Source organism: Patagioenas fasciata, chromosome 2, assembly GCF_037038585.1.
Source record: "Patagioenas fasciata isolate bPatFas1 chromosome 2, bPatFas1.hap1, whole genome shotgun sequence".
NCBI lineage: Eukaryota > Metazoa > Chordata > Aves > Columbiformes > Columbidae > Patagioenas > Patagioenas fasciata.
In genome coordinates, this window is record NC_092521.1 from 50225055 (window position 1) to 50241390 (window position 16336).

The 16336-nt window shown below is 38.6% G+C and overlaps 1 protein-coding gene across 3 annotated transcripts in view; it reads right to left on the minus strand.

Moving 5' to 3' along the window:
* The window catches only part of LAMA3 (laminin subunit alpha 3), a 119484-nt gene that overhangs the window by 75308 nt on the left and 27840 nt on the right, over positions 1–16336 (minus strand). For all 3 annotated transcript variants that reach the window (XM_071804181.1, XM_071804180.1, XM_071804182.1), the window contains exons 8-19: positions 15507–15625; positions 13182–13272; positions 12015–12146; positions 10188–10250; positions 8843–8884; positions 8575–8712; positions 7491–7625; positions 3491–3628; positions 2924–2970; positions 1928–2027; positions 671–723; positions 179–284 (exon numbers count right to left, since the gene is read on the minus strand). In XM_071804181.1, coding sequence (XP_071660282.1) covers positions 179–284; positions 671–723; positions 1928–2027; positions 2924–2970; positions 3491–3628; positions 7491–7625; positions 8575–8712; positions 8843–8884; positions 10188–10250; positions 12015–12146; positions 13182–13272; positions 15507–15625 — 1164 coding nt within the window. The remainder of the gene's footprint in view (positions 1–178; positions 285–670; positions 724–1927; positions 2028–2923; positions 2971–3490; positions 3629–7490; positions 7626–8574; positions 8713–8842; positions 8885–10187; positions 10251–12014; positions 12147–13181; positions 13273–15506; positions 15626–16336) is intronic.

The following is a 16336-nucleotide window of genomic DNA, read 5'->3' on the forward strand; positions in this document are numbered from 1 at the left end:
TGGAAAGCAAAGGAGGATTTATGCAGGTTACAGGCAATCACAAGCCTTAGTGCAAAATGCTGTGCACATGACTGATTCAATAAATACATCCACATTTTAATAATACAACCTAGGGAATTCTTAAGACTTTTCTGCTAAGTGAAAATGTGCTACTAGAGATGTCCTTTATTCACTTTACCTTGGCAGCCAAAATAATTCTTGTTTTCAAGAGCATAATAACCAGCTTCACAAGTATCACAGGAATCTCCACAAACATTAGATTTGCAGTAACAATGCCCATTTTCCTACAAAGAAAACAATTTCATCAAAAATGTTTCAGCATCTTTTTCAGTACTTTTGTCTTTCAGTGTTTTGAATTCCTCTGATTCTCTAGAGGAAAAACATTCTATTTTTCAACAAAAAATACTATCTGGACACAACTTCTGTCATTTATCGTCTTCAATGAACAGACTAAAAATACATAAACTCAAGATGATGTAAAAGGTTTAGAACTTTTATACATCCCTAGGATATATAAAACTTTTGTATAAAACTGCTTCTTTGCTGTATAAAACTACCCACTTTATGTGCAAAAGCGATAATGTGTATTAACATTTCTACCTTACTGAATGCTACAATGATTTTTCTTTACAAAAATCAATTTAATTAATGTCTTTTAATTTCACTTTACCTGCTGACATTCTCCAACTCCACTTAGTGTTCCACTTGCATCACACTGGCACGCTGCACAGATGAAAAAAGGACAATCTGCATTTTGTCTTTCCAAGATACTTTGCAGGAAACAAACAAACAAACACACCACCCTGAATCTGCAATTCTGAGTCATAGTGCCACAAGGTGGATTTTACTCTGGAAGGTTCAGAACTGCAGATGGGTACTGACACAAGGTGAGCAAAAAAAGCAAAGTAAGAAGAATGAGGATTTCCATGTATGTGCAATTCACTGGTGTGTTTTAAAATGTTCTAATTTGTGTTTAACAAAAACAGTCACGAGTATGGATTTTCTTACAAACACTCAGACAATTGATGCAAAACAGTGCCTGACTGGCACCTTCTGTTCTGCAGTGCTACTTTGGGACCAGTCCAACTCTCCATATGAAATATAAATGAAGCAAATATTGTGGCAATGAGCTATGCTGACCTACAGGTTTGGTGAAACCCAGTACTGATACTGTGACTGAAGGCAGAGAAGGTGAATTACATGAAAGGTGCGGTAATGAATCTTTGAAAAGATGTTTAGACTGTACAGTATTTAGAGATTTATAGTCAAAGACATCCTAATATCAGTATCAGCTCTAAGGCTACTCATCCTATCTAAGTGGCTGCTCTGGTGAACCTGTTAGAAATCAAATAGTTGGGGAGAAAAAAAACTTTAAAGATTTTTTTATCTTTATTCTTTTTAATCTTTAAGATTATCATCTGCCTGAAAAAGACACACTTATTGTCAGCAAACACTGAAAACTTAAAACAGATCAGTATGACATAGACATAAACCATAACAGATTTGTCACACCCTGAGGCCATGAGGCAGCTTTTTACTCCTCTGCAAATTAGGAGATTAAAATAAATGAAAAAGCACCTTTTTCTCAACATAATGAGCCAAATTCTGGCGTAAGTGTTAAGGGCAGAAATCCTATCTCCCTCCAGTAAAACTGCCATAGGGCCATATGAAGTATACGCATCATTGTAATTCAGAGCACACCTTGGTCCAGAACTAACAAACACTCATGAAATTATAATCAAATTTCTAAAAGTAACTGTTGGTATCATGGGTAATTTGGTGTTACAGTTAAGTAGCATGAAAAACATGCTATTAACAAGCGTTGTGAAAGTCACAGAGCACCAAAGATGGTGACAGTGAAAAAAGATGAGTTTCAAAATAATTTAGCACATTCCACAAGCCAAAGGAATATGTCATGAAGCTGTACCTGTACATCCCTCAGGGTTTTCTTTGGCCAGGTTCCAGTACAATGGTTTGCATTTACTACAGGTAGGACCTTCAACATGCTGAAGACACTGACAATAGCCCTAATGACAGAAAGGAGTTAATATGGGTTCATCAGTCTCATCAAAAACATACTGCTCTTTAGTACTAAGAAAAACCTAATATTAACAGCTCGGGTAGTTTACTGACTTTTACAGATGCATGGAAGCTGAGGTTGAGTGAGATCTCTTATATTTTTGTGTGTCATACTATCAGCACAGGATTGTTCCACCCCTGCATATTTTTTCCATAGCTAACTTATTCTAAATATCCAAACTACTGTACTTTCTGATTCTTTTATAACCTTATTAGAACTGCTCTAAAATATTAACTGTTTTGCAAAAAGTTTAAAAAACAAATTTGCTTAAAAATTAATTTTCATATTTACTTCTTCCTTTGTTGGTGGAAGACACACACAGCTGTGTACATGAGCCTACACAGATATTTCTTCCATTTGTCAGACTTAACCTCTAGGTCTTCTTTGCTACACATTTAGCAAAGACTCTAATTTCTCATAACAACCTGCTGCTGGTAACCATCTCTTTATTAATAATCATGGTATAGCAACTGTCACAAAGAGGTAGTATTTTTTTCTGTAATAATTTGATGCTGAAATAGACTGTCGCAACTCAGAAACTTGGAGACATGCACAGGCATATATGCATATTTGCATGTACAGATTAGTGTTCTAGCATACTAAGCAGTTTGAATATTCTATATATAATCAATAAAAACCCCCACCCTCAACAGCTAATTACACTGGTATAATCAAAGAACAAAACACAAAAGTTTATTTCCACCCTTACTCTGCTAATAAGCTCATGCAATTCTCCCACAGTCTAAGAGCAGGCTTCAGGACTTGAACAATGAAGTGAATGTATCCAGCAAAGGCACATGAATTATTAACACATACTGTTAGTTGCAATAGTAGAATACTTACGGAATGAGAACCAACGCTACCTGAAGGGTCACATTCACTGTTGGCACCTTTATGAAATTAAAAAACAAACACATCGAAAGACATTTTGAAAAGAGAGCTGTGGAATGTAGTAGTGCAGAAGTACAATGCAGCAGGTGTGAGTTTGAAAGGGCTTTTTAATATGGTTACCTTGGGGGACACAAATACTTTAAATGCCAAGACCAGCAGAAGCCTTTAATAATGATTTTTCCAATGTGTATTTAGCCTTGGTTTAGACTGTTTGGTTTGATATGCAAAGTAGTTACTTGGAAAAATACAGCACTAACCTACAGAACTGAGAGATGTTTTCTCAAAGTTCCTGGGCCATCATCATTTTAAAAAGGTTTTAATCTTACAGTTCACTTCATGAAATAACATACAGAATGACAAATAAGCTCATCTAGTATGTGTTCATGGTGTGTCCCTCCCTCCCCATGCCTCAAGGGGTTCCTATAAAGCTTTGCAAACAGCAGACCGCCCTGGAGAATCCTGCAATAAAAACAGGGGTGGTCATATCCAGAATGAAGGATTTTCCCCCAGAAGCATTACCTTGGCAATAGGGGAAGCTGTCAGCTGCAGAAAGGCACGTGTCACACTGTCTCCCCGTGACGCCTGTTCGACACCAGCACTGCCCCGATACAGATTCACACATGTCATGCTGGGAACCGTCGGGAGAGCACTGACAAGCTATAGAATGACAAACACAGGCAGTGGTGGGAGGGTTCGTTCACCCTGTAGGTATCAAGCAATAACTTTCCAAAACTTTAATACTGTAGAGGTATTAAATACTATTTGTCTAGAGTATTTTCTGTTTTCCTTCCCATAAGGAAGGTCCCCCTATAACTCACAGGGTCCTCATCCCTATTTGGAACCTGAAAGTCTGAGGTGACCTGTACCATCTTCACATTGTTTTCCTCTGTTCTAGACAGAAACAGGTAGGATTATCTGGAACTCAACTTCTTTGTCCCATCCTAAGAGCAGATTTGGTTTTGGCTGCTTACTTGATCTTCCTATGGCTACAGAAAGCACAGGGTAAATTCTGTGATTTGACCTACACTTAAAAATATGATGGTGAATTATAGAATATAAAATCATATGCCTATCACACCTTTAGATCTGAGGGCAGAGGAGGCCAGAAGCAAGCTTTGAGATACACCATGCAACCAATCTTGTTTCAGATTCCTATGTAAGGTCTCAGTTGTGCAATGATTTACATATACAGGGTAAATAAGAAAATGACAGAAAAAAGAACAATGCTGCTTCAGCCCAGGGGACTTGTCTTGGTTCAGATAGAGTCTAAGGGTGAAATGGTTAATGACAATTATTTTAGTAAAATAGTAGGCAGTCTCCTAAAGAGAGAGTACAAACACGTCAGATTGGTTTTTGTTGTGGTGATTAGTAATAGCAGAATTCTGAGGATACATTCCTTTTTTAGCACTAATAACCATTTGACTTCTAGAAAAGAGCAGTCCTGTTCATGATGATCAAGTCACTTGCTGATTTTAATGACAGAGACTCGGCCTGATCAACTGATCCACATGGGCAGGAAAAAATGTTGATATGATGGAAGATATGTCAAGTCAAGCCCTTCTAGACTAGGATTTATGGTGTAGTGTTGGCACATGTCAAGAGCACACACTAATCCACTTACTTAAAAGTTTACAGGACGGTGTATCAAATATCAGAAGCCCAAACAGCTGGAACACAGCCCACGTTCTCTAAGCTGACGGAGCCAGAACTCAGTAAATGGCCATTGCCAAGCCTGAGCTTTAGATTTCATGTTTTAGAAGAGAGATACAACTGCACCAAGGCCAAACACTGGAAACTATTGTCTTCTGTATTGCAGAAATAAGAAGGGAAACCCCAGTAAAAGGAAACATTTTTACTCACGCAAGCAGCTGGGATAGCTGTAATAACCGGGAGCGCACTGGTCACAGCTCAGTCCAGCGTAGTTGCTGTGGCACAGACACTGACCTCTAGAACCACATGTTTTCTCCACTGAGCCTATAGTATCACAGTTACATTCTGCATAGAGAAAAAGAAATAATAACCACCCTGACAGGTATGTCTAAACCAGCAGTTATTTAAACCAGAATTTGCCAAAAAAAGTTACCTTTGAATGTAAAGAATTCGTGAAGAAACCAGATGAACCATAATCTTACCACCAAAAAATAAATATAATTAAATAGATGCTTATACTGTAATTACCTCCTCAATCACTGATAATCAGGTTCTTACTGCAATTCTGTAATGTACAGTTTAAAGATTTAGTTTGATGTCTTGCAAAACGTGTAAGGGCCAGACATCCATCTTTCAATGGAAAGAACGTCACATGAGAGAAGTGCTTAACATCTTTGAAAAGTAACCTCTGAAAAACAGCATCCACAAAGTTAGGCTAGGCCTAATGGCTAAGAAGAAGCTACTAGTAATGATGCACAAGCACACGTTCATGATGCACAAGGGAAAAACTGTTGACATCTTAATCCTGCAAGCTGGCAAGCACCACATTGCCGGAATCTGCACGTAACATCCAAGGCACCTTGTCAGACCATAACAAAAGCTATTGTCAAAATTCTCTTGGAGTTACCACTGCTTTAGGCTAACAGCTCTATCATAGACAAGATGTGCTATCTTATTGAAATGATGCTGGATGTTACACAGGGTCACACTTCATAGGTGCATGAATGCGAGCCCATGTGGGAATCCCAGCTGCGCCAGGTACAAGCTGAAGTATTGCAGATAATCACTTGCATTTTATGACTGGCAGAAATGGCTGACTGACAGAAATATGAAACAAACACTGTCTTGCTGTTCCCTGTTCACATTCCTGGTTCCCCCTTTTGGTTCCTCTTTCTGCTGCAGCCAAGGACATCTGACGTGGCTGTTGTTACTTCAAAGAAGCCTGGAAAGAACACAGGGCTTGCTAGGAAGTTCGTAACAGAGACATATAAATATCGAGGCTTCCAAAATCATCACCCACACTAGAGTCGACCCTCAGCCAAACATTATATTGCATTCTCTCCTCATTTTAATGGCACTGATTTGTTTAAAGGCTTTATTTTGACATCACTCTTATTGAATAAAGCTTCTATTGAGTTCAACAAGACGAGACCAGAGAGATCAGATCTAGCTGCAGCAGCCAAGAAGTTAATAGATCTACCTCCACTCTGAAGATGACAATTTCAAATAGGAGTAGCAGGCTGAGCTGCTCACTTTCCACCACAGTTTGCAGCATGCTGCACTAATTTGAATCTAAACTCATGGCAGCTTATTTTAACAGAACAAGCTGTGAACTACAGCAGTTTTGAGTAATCCCACTGATTGTGTTTTCAACTATTTTTGTCTGTCTTGCACGTTTTGTTTTTGCGAGCTTTTTTAAGCTTTTGTGTCTCTTTTCAGCTTTTGGTGTTAGAAGTTCAAATGTATTCAATACAAGTTTGATTTGCTTTAAGACTGCTACCTGATTCAGTTCTAAGAAACTGAACCACTGAACAGTGTGTCCCAATGCAGAATCCTGGTTTTATGTTTTTCATTTAAAAATGTTAATCTACTCCAGATCATAAAATGCGGTCGTGTAGTGTTTCTTTATTCCACCCATTGTGTTTGGTAACACAATATAGTTGTCTTTGTAAGGGCACAAAGGATTCTGCTGTCTATTCTTTGGATGCAAACAAGTACGTAAGCCCAAAAGGAAGAGGACTGCTATAGCCAGCAACCAAAAATAACGAGAGAGAAGAAAGTAAATCATAATGTTCTATGTAAATATTGCTATGCTGTACAGACAGTACATACACCAGGACTCAGCAATACCCTATATTCTTTCTCACTGTAAAATTCACTAAGGATTAAGGGCCTCTGTCTCACTCACTGCAAAGGCAGACAAAACCTAGGGGCCAGACAGGACTTGATGGATTCCTCATACACACAGAAAACCACCATAATCAATTTTCCTCTCTTGTAAAAGGCCAACTGGTCCTTGGTGACAGGTATGCTGGTGAAACCCTATGGAAACTAGCCACATGTCATGATTATGTGAACAGAAGTTGGATCTGTGCCTGTCATATGATCTTAAAATTAGTGAGAAATCACTGTCAAGGGTAAAATGAGAGTATCTCATTTTCAGATTTACAGTATACACATTTTACAAGGTACCAAACGAAGACCCTCTGCTAAAGCAGATCAATGCTTCACTATGCCAGTTCCTTAGCAGTCAAGCGTGCTCTATTGCTGTAGTCTCCAGGTGAAAACAGCTTCCAAATCCTTTGGTTATTAGTACGGTATCTGTACTGACTGAGGCTATATTCTGACCATGCAAAAAAAGCCTATGAGGGAGCAGATGCTATAATTCTTCCACACTATGGAAAGATGCCTGGAAGTAGTGCTTGGAGAATGAGAATATATGAGAATTTCACTGTAGAGAACAAGAGTCACTGGCCCATTTACTGCTATGAACATTGCTTCAGCCATGGCAAAAACAGTACTTGAAAAGCACTTCAGCCTGCCTGTTCGAGGCCCTGTTTGATGCTGCACATGCAATCAGCAGCCTTACCTTGGCAGGCAGGGAAAGAGTGGTGGCCAGGCTGACAGCTGTCACACTGAAGTCCAGCTACCCCAGAGCGACAGAGACACCTCCCAAGAAAGTCACAGACTTCGGGCTGGGTACCCGCCAAATTACATTCACACACTGCAAATGAGAAGAGACATTTCAGACACAGCCTCTGCATAGGCTGTCTTCTTTTATTTTTCTTTAAATGAAAAAAAAAAATCAGCATCACGGGAAACATTAATGAAAGAGCAAAGGAATCTGGCTGAAAGTAACTACTTGGTTCAATATCAGTGTTGCAGCACTACACGTAGCTTGTCCCCCTTCAGAGTCTGATTTATCGATGCCAAGTGGTATGACAATTATTGAAAATAGTTACATCTTTTTTTAAGACTAAAATGAAACAGTGTATGGTTTTGATTTACAATCTCAAGTGGCAGGGGTTAATACAATGCCTAAAAAGACAGTATAGAGATAGCTAATAAAGTTTAAAAATAGTCAGTTTTCTTGTATTTATTTGAAAGGGCTGCTTGGTGTATCAAAGTGAGGTTGCAAAGTCAAATTAAACACAGTTAAAAAAAAAAAAAAAGAAGAAAAACCAACCAAGGATAAGTAAAATAAATGCTCCCAAACATATTCTAAGTTTCATCAATGTTACTAAATCCAACTCCAAACTGGAGTCTGACAGCTGCATCTGACATTAGACAGCAATCAAGGAAATACAGACGTTTTTAGATTGAAATGTCCCCTCATCACAGTCGTCTTCTTCTTTGATTTCAGTGAATTTTGGTAACACAATATAATTGTCTTTGTAAGGGCACAAAGGATTCTGCTGTCTATTCATTGGATGTAAACAAGTACGTAAGCCCAAAAGGAAGAGGACTACTATAGCCAGCAACCAAAAATAATGAGAGAGAAGAAAGTAAATCATGTTCTATGTAAATATTGCTATGCTGTACAGAAAGTGCATACACCAGGACTCAGCAATACCCTATATTCTTTCTCCCCTATGAACACACCTCCTCGGCAAAAGAACTTCATCCCTCAAGTCTGCATTTTGAATTTTGCAAAAAGGGAACATTTGTCTTACCCTGGCAGAAGGGGTAATGAAAATATCCAGTTGCACAGGTGTCGCAGGAAAGCCCCCAAAATCCAATTCTACATCTGCACTGTCCACTATTTCCATCACAGTCACCATCCAGCACTCCTGCACCGTGGCACTGGCACGCTGAAGAGTACATTTGTAAAGAAAATATTTGCGATATTATGATCTTAAAGTTCCTATTTCACTTGGAAGCCGAAGGCTGGCATTTACACCGAGCACAGGCTCCAAGCATCGGATAAACTATGGCACTTACGTAGACACTGGGGGCCAAAATATCCTGGTTTGCAGCCACCTTCTAGTTACAAGAAGAAAGGAAAAGAAAAAAAGGAACAAAGTTAGTGCATAAAATCATGCAGCTCCTCTTATGTTTGCAAGAAAAGCAGATCATTGCTTAGCAATTATTTCTCTTGAACTGACAAAACTATTTGCATGACCCTTACATACAAGTCTCATTTAAAAAAATAATAATCTGTAATCATGTTTAGTCTGCCAGCACAAATTTACAACTTCTACACAGAAGCCTCTGCTTAGAGGCAGCTGCCTTTCTTATGCCTTCAGACTCAGATGCTACTTGTTGGAAATGTAAATAGCTCAAGATCTGTTTTCTCCTGTTTATATTTATTCATTTTTCTTCAGAGTTTTCTTTCTTTTTCCTTTTAAAAAATATGTGAGAGAACAGGATATGGCTACCAGGGCAATTATTGTGGATGCCGTATGAAGGATATAAGTGGTACAGGAGACTGAGGATTTGCGGGCTGTGATGGCAACTGCAGACACTTTCAAGAAAACAATTGGGACTTGTAAATACATACATGGATTTGTACTATCTGCTTATATCTAAGCATCTACTACATTCACAGAAGAAAACACTTTTTCATTTGTCAGCATAAACTTTACTTCTACGAAAACCAGTAGAAATTAAGAGGAAGTATGTTCACTTTAGGATATAAAAAAGGTTTTGAGGGTTTTTAAGGTTATTAATCCTGATATGAATTACAAGTACATATATGACTAAGTGCTAGCTGTGATGATGTCTCCATTCTGCAGTATAACAAGACATACTAAAAAATAGAAGCCCACTGAGGGAATCATACAGATTTCAGGCAGCTTTGCAGGGGGCTAAATGAGAAATATGTAGCTCTCTTAGAAATCAAAGTTCTTCACTGCCAAGGGCAATGCACAATTTGCCAGGTGCAAGAGGACTGTCCAGAAACAGAGGCCAGGTAGTCTTTAAGAAGGAGATTTACACTGCAAAGCAGCTGACAAGTTGTACATGTCAGAACATCGTGATGGATCTGTTCATAAGAGCACCAAACAAGATGGTCAGCCTCTTCCGCAGTTGTTTGCCGGAGGCTGGTCAAACTTATTTTGATCCATAATTCTTTGTGAAGCTAGCCTACTAAACTGTTCAGTACAAACATGACAATACGATGAACTGGCAAGAACAAATGTTCTCTGAAAGATAAATACCAACAGTGGTAAAATTACTACATAAATCTCCACGAAAGAGCAGGCACCACTGAAACAGTGAAAAATAGCGACACAGGTCGAAACAGTGAAATGCGAGGAAAAAAAAAACCAAAACACCGAGAACTTGCCAATTATGTCACCAGCCATAGCATCTCTTGGATTTGGAGAAGTAAAAGGATATACAGGAATACCTTTAAAAGAAAAGAAATAATGAAGTATATTTGAAACAGACACAGTTATTTCACTAAAAATCACCACAAACCATGAAGTCATCTCCTGTCAGTAGACAGTCACATGACCATAAGAACAACTTCAGTTTAGTGTCCTTTCAGCTAGGAACAGGATAAGAAACATTTTACTTTTGCTCTCCAATTCAGGTGCAAACATCTCTTCCCAAAAGACCAGTATGAAAGGTCAGACACCATTTACAAATGCTACTAATTTGCTTCCCTCCTCTTTATCCTTTTGTACAGAAAGTTTTCTCATGTCAGATGGTGTTATGAGAGCTATCTAAGGAGCTCCATATTTATTTCACACTCCTTGCTTCCAGTTGAAGGTCCATCTCCTGCTATGTGTTGCTATCACTCCTTACCTGAACTGTAAGGACAGTTTTTATTTGAGAAGCCTCCAGATTAGGCATGGGAAAGACACCCCAACACACTTTCCTCGATTAAGATGGGATCCTAAGTTTAAGCACTACCAACACCAGTGGATTTTAGACCAAGGTCTACCTGAGCTGAACTTACTTAAAAATGTTGCATTACAAACCAGAGGATAAATGAGATGTGATAATCTAGAGTGAACTGTACAGAGATTTATTCTATCACAGCCATTGAATTCAAACAACATTTCATTTTTTATACTCTTTTTTCCCCTTTGTTTTGTATTGATTTCCCTCTTCTTCCATTTTTATCATGGTATCTCTGCTTTAGTCAGACCTCAAATCTTGCCCCAGAACAACACCTGTTTTATCAGTTGTCAGAAACATGCTTCTCCTGAGGGCATAAAGCATTCTCACTGATACATTTTTAGAATCTGATCATGGAAACACAAGCTTTTACGCAGCAAACATGATCCTGATGTTACTTTTTCCTCAGCTGTTTTATATACAATTTGTTTATGGGGAAAGCGTTTTATTTGCTGAATTCCCAATACATACTTTTAATCTCTTTATTTTAAAGTAAAAATCTGATTTTCAATTAATCAATAGCATTAATTAGCATTCTGCTATCATTGTCAATCAGCACCAAGAACTCAGTATTAGTGCCACATCTTTTTTTCTAATATGTTTATTTTTTCTGGATTTACAAACACTTCTTAACCACTTCTTCAATCACTTCTTAAAAAACCTGAAACAAACTGGAAGCCTTCCTTTCACAACATATCTGCACCTATTCACAGTCCAGCAAAAATAAAAGAGCATGGCTGAGAGCTCTATGCTGTGCCAGGAGAATGTTTCCAAAATTACACAGGCTTTGTTTTAGAATTATTTTTTTATTATTTTAGAAGCCGCTGGCAGCCCACAAGCTTTGTTTATCAGGGTTGCAAGTTCCAAATCCTAGGAGGTTACAGGAAAAACACATAACCCTTTTATTCCATCTTTCTCACTACAGTCATGTTCCACTTCTTTATACCTAAAGACCCCAAGACATGTTGAAACAATTTGTCCAGGGCTTTAGGACTGGAGTTCATGACTTAATGAAAGACAGGCTGTAGCCTCGACGAAGATGTTTTAAAGGAACTCAGAACTGTGAGAATGCAGCACAATCTATTTGATGTTCAAGAAACTACCATTTTGTAAAATAAACCAGACTCTCATCAGTATTATGACAATTGATTTATCAGAATGTGTAAACATGTGAAGCTGAAATGCCAGATGTTTTAACCAAGTCAAGCTAATTCTTTAATGCACGGTTAAAGTACTGGAAAAGTGGTATTTTTGTGCGTATACTTACGGATACAAAATGGATACTCATAGAATCCATCAGCACAGCGTTCACAGTTTTCTCCCTGGAAATTCTGCTTACAGAAGCATCGGCCAGACCCTTCCTCACAGCCCTCTGCATGCTCCGAGTTACAGCTGCAGGCTAAGTAAGTATCAGCAATTAGGTGGTTTTTTGAAAAGAATTAATTTCCCGTTCACGGCAGTGCACAATGACATTATAATAGTGCTTCATTCGCAGTTGTGAATGCCTCATTATTTAAGAATGAAATTTGCATACTGTAACGTATTTTCCAAGTACTTTATGTCACCAATTAATATTTGTGATATCCCTTAGAAGCAAGACCTATACTATTTTCTTAGAGTGTTTAACTTTTTTCAATTCAGAAAGTTGCATGTAATTACTCCACAGCACTACAGAAACACTGTTTTCTGTGGTTTCTGCTCATCTCTCGCCGTGCTCTAGGATGAGCACCACGCTTCAACCACCTTCCCTTACACATCACATGCAACATTAAGGCAGCACACCACAGCTCTGTTGACTTCCCATTCATATCAATATCCGACATGACAAATCACAGCTTCCTCCTACCTGTCACAAGGCTGCTTCAGCCTGTTTGTAATTCAGCCCTTATCTCCTACCTATACTCAGTTCTTCTTTTTTAAATGCTATACTAGTAATTATCCTATTGCATTACTTATTAGTTGCTGAAAATAGCAGTGATCCTCCTGACCTTTTGAGCTATAGAATAAAATTTTCAAGCGACCAAGAGCCATAGGATATCTCATGCTTACATCAGAGAACTAAGCGAAGGAAAGCCATAAGACTAGCAGATGAGAGTGGCTTCCTAGAGGTCATGCCACCTCACCATGGGGTGTGTAGCAGCACCCCAGGTTTTCCTGATCTTGTCTCCTCAGCAGCCTTTTCTGCCTTTCTCCTATGGTCCTGCTGCTGGCCTGAAGCTTTAGGTTCATGATACATAAGTTGAGAAGGGTCTAAAAGGGTCAAAAGCAACAAATAAGGTCCTTTGCAGTTGCTCTCCAACATCTTTTGGCCACTCTTTCCTCTTTGCTCCTCAAAAGATGCATCCCATGCCCAGGGTATAGCAAAAAAAAAAAAAGAATAAACCCATGCCCTAAGCTCCTACCGTAAGAAGATATTTAATAGACAAGGACTCACGTATACAGCCATCAGGAGCTCTCACTGAAACACCATAAGGACGATAGTAACCTTCTGCACACTTCTCACAGTTAATACCAGCTGTGTTATGCTGTGCAAAATAAACCAAAAGGAGAATATGAGATGAAAACGGGAACTTGAAAGAATTAAGATACAATAACATCCTTTACACTGTTTCTATATACAACTAAGAAAGGATCAGCACAGGAAAAAAATGGAATATGACTGCAAAAAAAAGACAACATTTGTCATTTGCTGTTCTTTAACCATCTGTTCTTTACAAATTTCTTTATTATTGTATTCTCACATAAAGAAGTTGAATTTTGTCTTTAAAGCATGATAAAAAAGAGCTATTCTAACAAAAAAAAAATCTAGGAAAATATCCTGTTTTCACTATTACATGATATTTATCTCTTTTTATACTCCTTTCTTAACATAATGTGTACATTGTTTAGCCAACTGCATCATTAACTTTTCCTCACACAATGTATTACTTTTTTCAATACTCTATGACTAAGGTGGGCAACATCAAAATTAATCAACACCTGATCAGTCAGGTCAGCACAAAACAGATTTCCATTGGAAAAGTGTGCACCTCTGTAAATAGGTATTTTCAGCATACAGAAAAATTACCGTAAATAACTTGAACTACAGCAAAAATAAATAAATCCCCTGTGAACACATTCCTGAGTGTATTTCAACTCATGCAGCAAAGCTTTCCCCTGCGGTGGGGGTGCAGGAGCATGCAGCGGAGGTGGCATTCACCAGTTAACTCATGGTCACAAGGCATCTTGGCAAGCTCATAGTCTCATAAGCAGGAAACTGGAAGTGGAGAGGAGTGGAGTGCCCTCAGCTCCCACTCGCTGTTCAGTTCCTCCTTAGGGAGCATTGAAATTCAGGGCTGTGAGGGGGGACCTGGTATTTAATGCGGGGGGCTGGTGATGCAGTTCATGAGCAGGGCAACCAGGATATTAATGGGGCTGCTGCTCACGGTTGGAGGTCTTGATTTCAGGAGCAGTTTTGGGTTCTGCTTCCAGCTCTTCCAGGGCTCTCCTCTAGTGTCTTGATCTGTGCTACTGCTGGGAAAGCCTGAGGCTAAATTCGGGAGAGTGATGCTCACATCGCACAGAGCACATCACAGAGACACAGCGGTTGTAAGGGACCTCAGGGGGTCAGGTGGTTCAGTCCCGCCCAGAACAGAGGTAAATCCTAGATTAGACCAAGCTAATCAGAGCCTTGTATGGCCTTTCCTGATAGCAATTAGCCAGAGCAGCACAAAAGTTACTCAGGAAGAGAGAGACATTCTTTCTCTTTCCAAGAATGGATTGTTTATTAATGACAGATACAGGATAAAGTCTCTGACTCCAAGTTTACAGCTGTTGATTCAATCCACCTGAGTCTCTAAGACAGTTAAGGGGCGGGAGAATGTGGCATGTAAGGAGAAACTGAGGGAATGGCTTTGGTTCACTTGGAGAAGAGAGGTTCAAGGCAGGGTAGGGACGCCTAATGGCAGTTTTCTGATGCCTAAGGGGGGGGTTACACATAAGATAGAGTCAGCTTTTCTCAGATGTGCACAGCAGAAGGATAAAAGCCAACTGTCACAAGTTGCAGTTGGAGAAACTCCTACTGAACAGTAGTAAAAATCGCTTTACCACGTGAGTGATTAAGTGCTGTAATAAATTACCTAGAGACTGTGTAATCTTCATCCTCAGAAATTTTCAGACTCAAGTGGACATTTCTTGATGCAAGCCGATATAATTTTGCACCTAGTCTTGGTCTGAGTGGAGCACTAGTCTAGATGACTTCCAGAGGTCCCTTCTACAATTGTGAGCTCTTTCAATACCTATAAGCTTCTTTCTTGGTACAGCCTATGCCCTCCTTTACTCCTGCTGATGAACAAGAGTCCTCTGTGTTTTACTGCAGTAAGGAACGAGCTAGCCTGAGCTGGAATTTAATTTGGTTAATTTTACTTCCTTCTGTTAAGCAGGGAAATGGCAGAGTTCATAATAACAGGAAATAGATTTTTTTTTTTCTTTTTTAGTTGTTTTAATTGTTGCATTGTGTGGCTTTATTTGAATCACACAGGACTGAGCACAAACACAACTTGTATGTGTCTTTTATATATTAACAAGTGAGGCTGCGCGATGTAAATTATTTTCAGACACCTTTTTCCCTGCTTTGAGTACAAGTAGCAACACCAGAAACACAGAGCTATCTAGACTGGTCAGCCTCTGAACTATTGGTGTGGACACAGTCCCACTTCAGTAGCCCTTCTTCAAATGTCCTTCAAATGTCCTTTAAACTGACCAAAATGACCTTTTTTACCTGGCAGTTAATGCAGACTCCTCCACCTTCATAATGCCCAAGGATGTTTAGGCTTTCTCGATGCTGATCAACATCAGCATCATAGTAGCAATCGGTGGCATGTCCATGGCAATTGCAAGCTGAAAAAGTAATATTCCAAGTCAGTTTTCATTATTAGGTTGGAATTCAATAATGAAGCAGAGGTGAAAAAGAAGCTCAGATTTTTTTTTTTAATACATACTCTCAGGTATCTTGGAATATGCTCAGATGCACATATTTACCTATCAACAACAGGATTTTCACAGCAGAAACATGGTAAGAGGGTCTAGATATGAGGAAAGCATGTGCTGCGAGGCTTATCAGAGGAGGCGACAGTTGTGCCATCTCAAAACTATATATTTATGCATAAATGCAGAACTAGGAAGCTTCAGAAGAATGGTCTCAGCAGTTTTCAAAAGTTACCAAAAGCATGTTCAAATGTTTATTCTGCTTTTCCATGTCTAAAAATACATCTGAGTTAAAGCTGTGTAGACTAAATCTTTATTTAAAATAAACAATAAACAATAATAACAATAAGATAAACACAAATAAAAATACCTACACCAAGGAACTGTCATATATATAATACAAATATACCAACAAACTTATGTATGCATTTACCTAGCTGCTGTTTTCTGAATGGATATTTTTTAAGTAGGAGTTCATTCTACTTCCTGAAAATTTTGGATTCAAAAAGAAGTACGGTTTGAAGAAGTATGATCCGAAGAACAATACTAACAACAACAACAATAATAAGATATATATTATATATTTTTTATAATATATATCATTATTTCTATATATTCTTAATT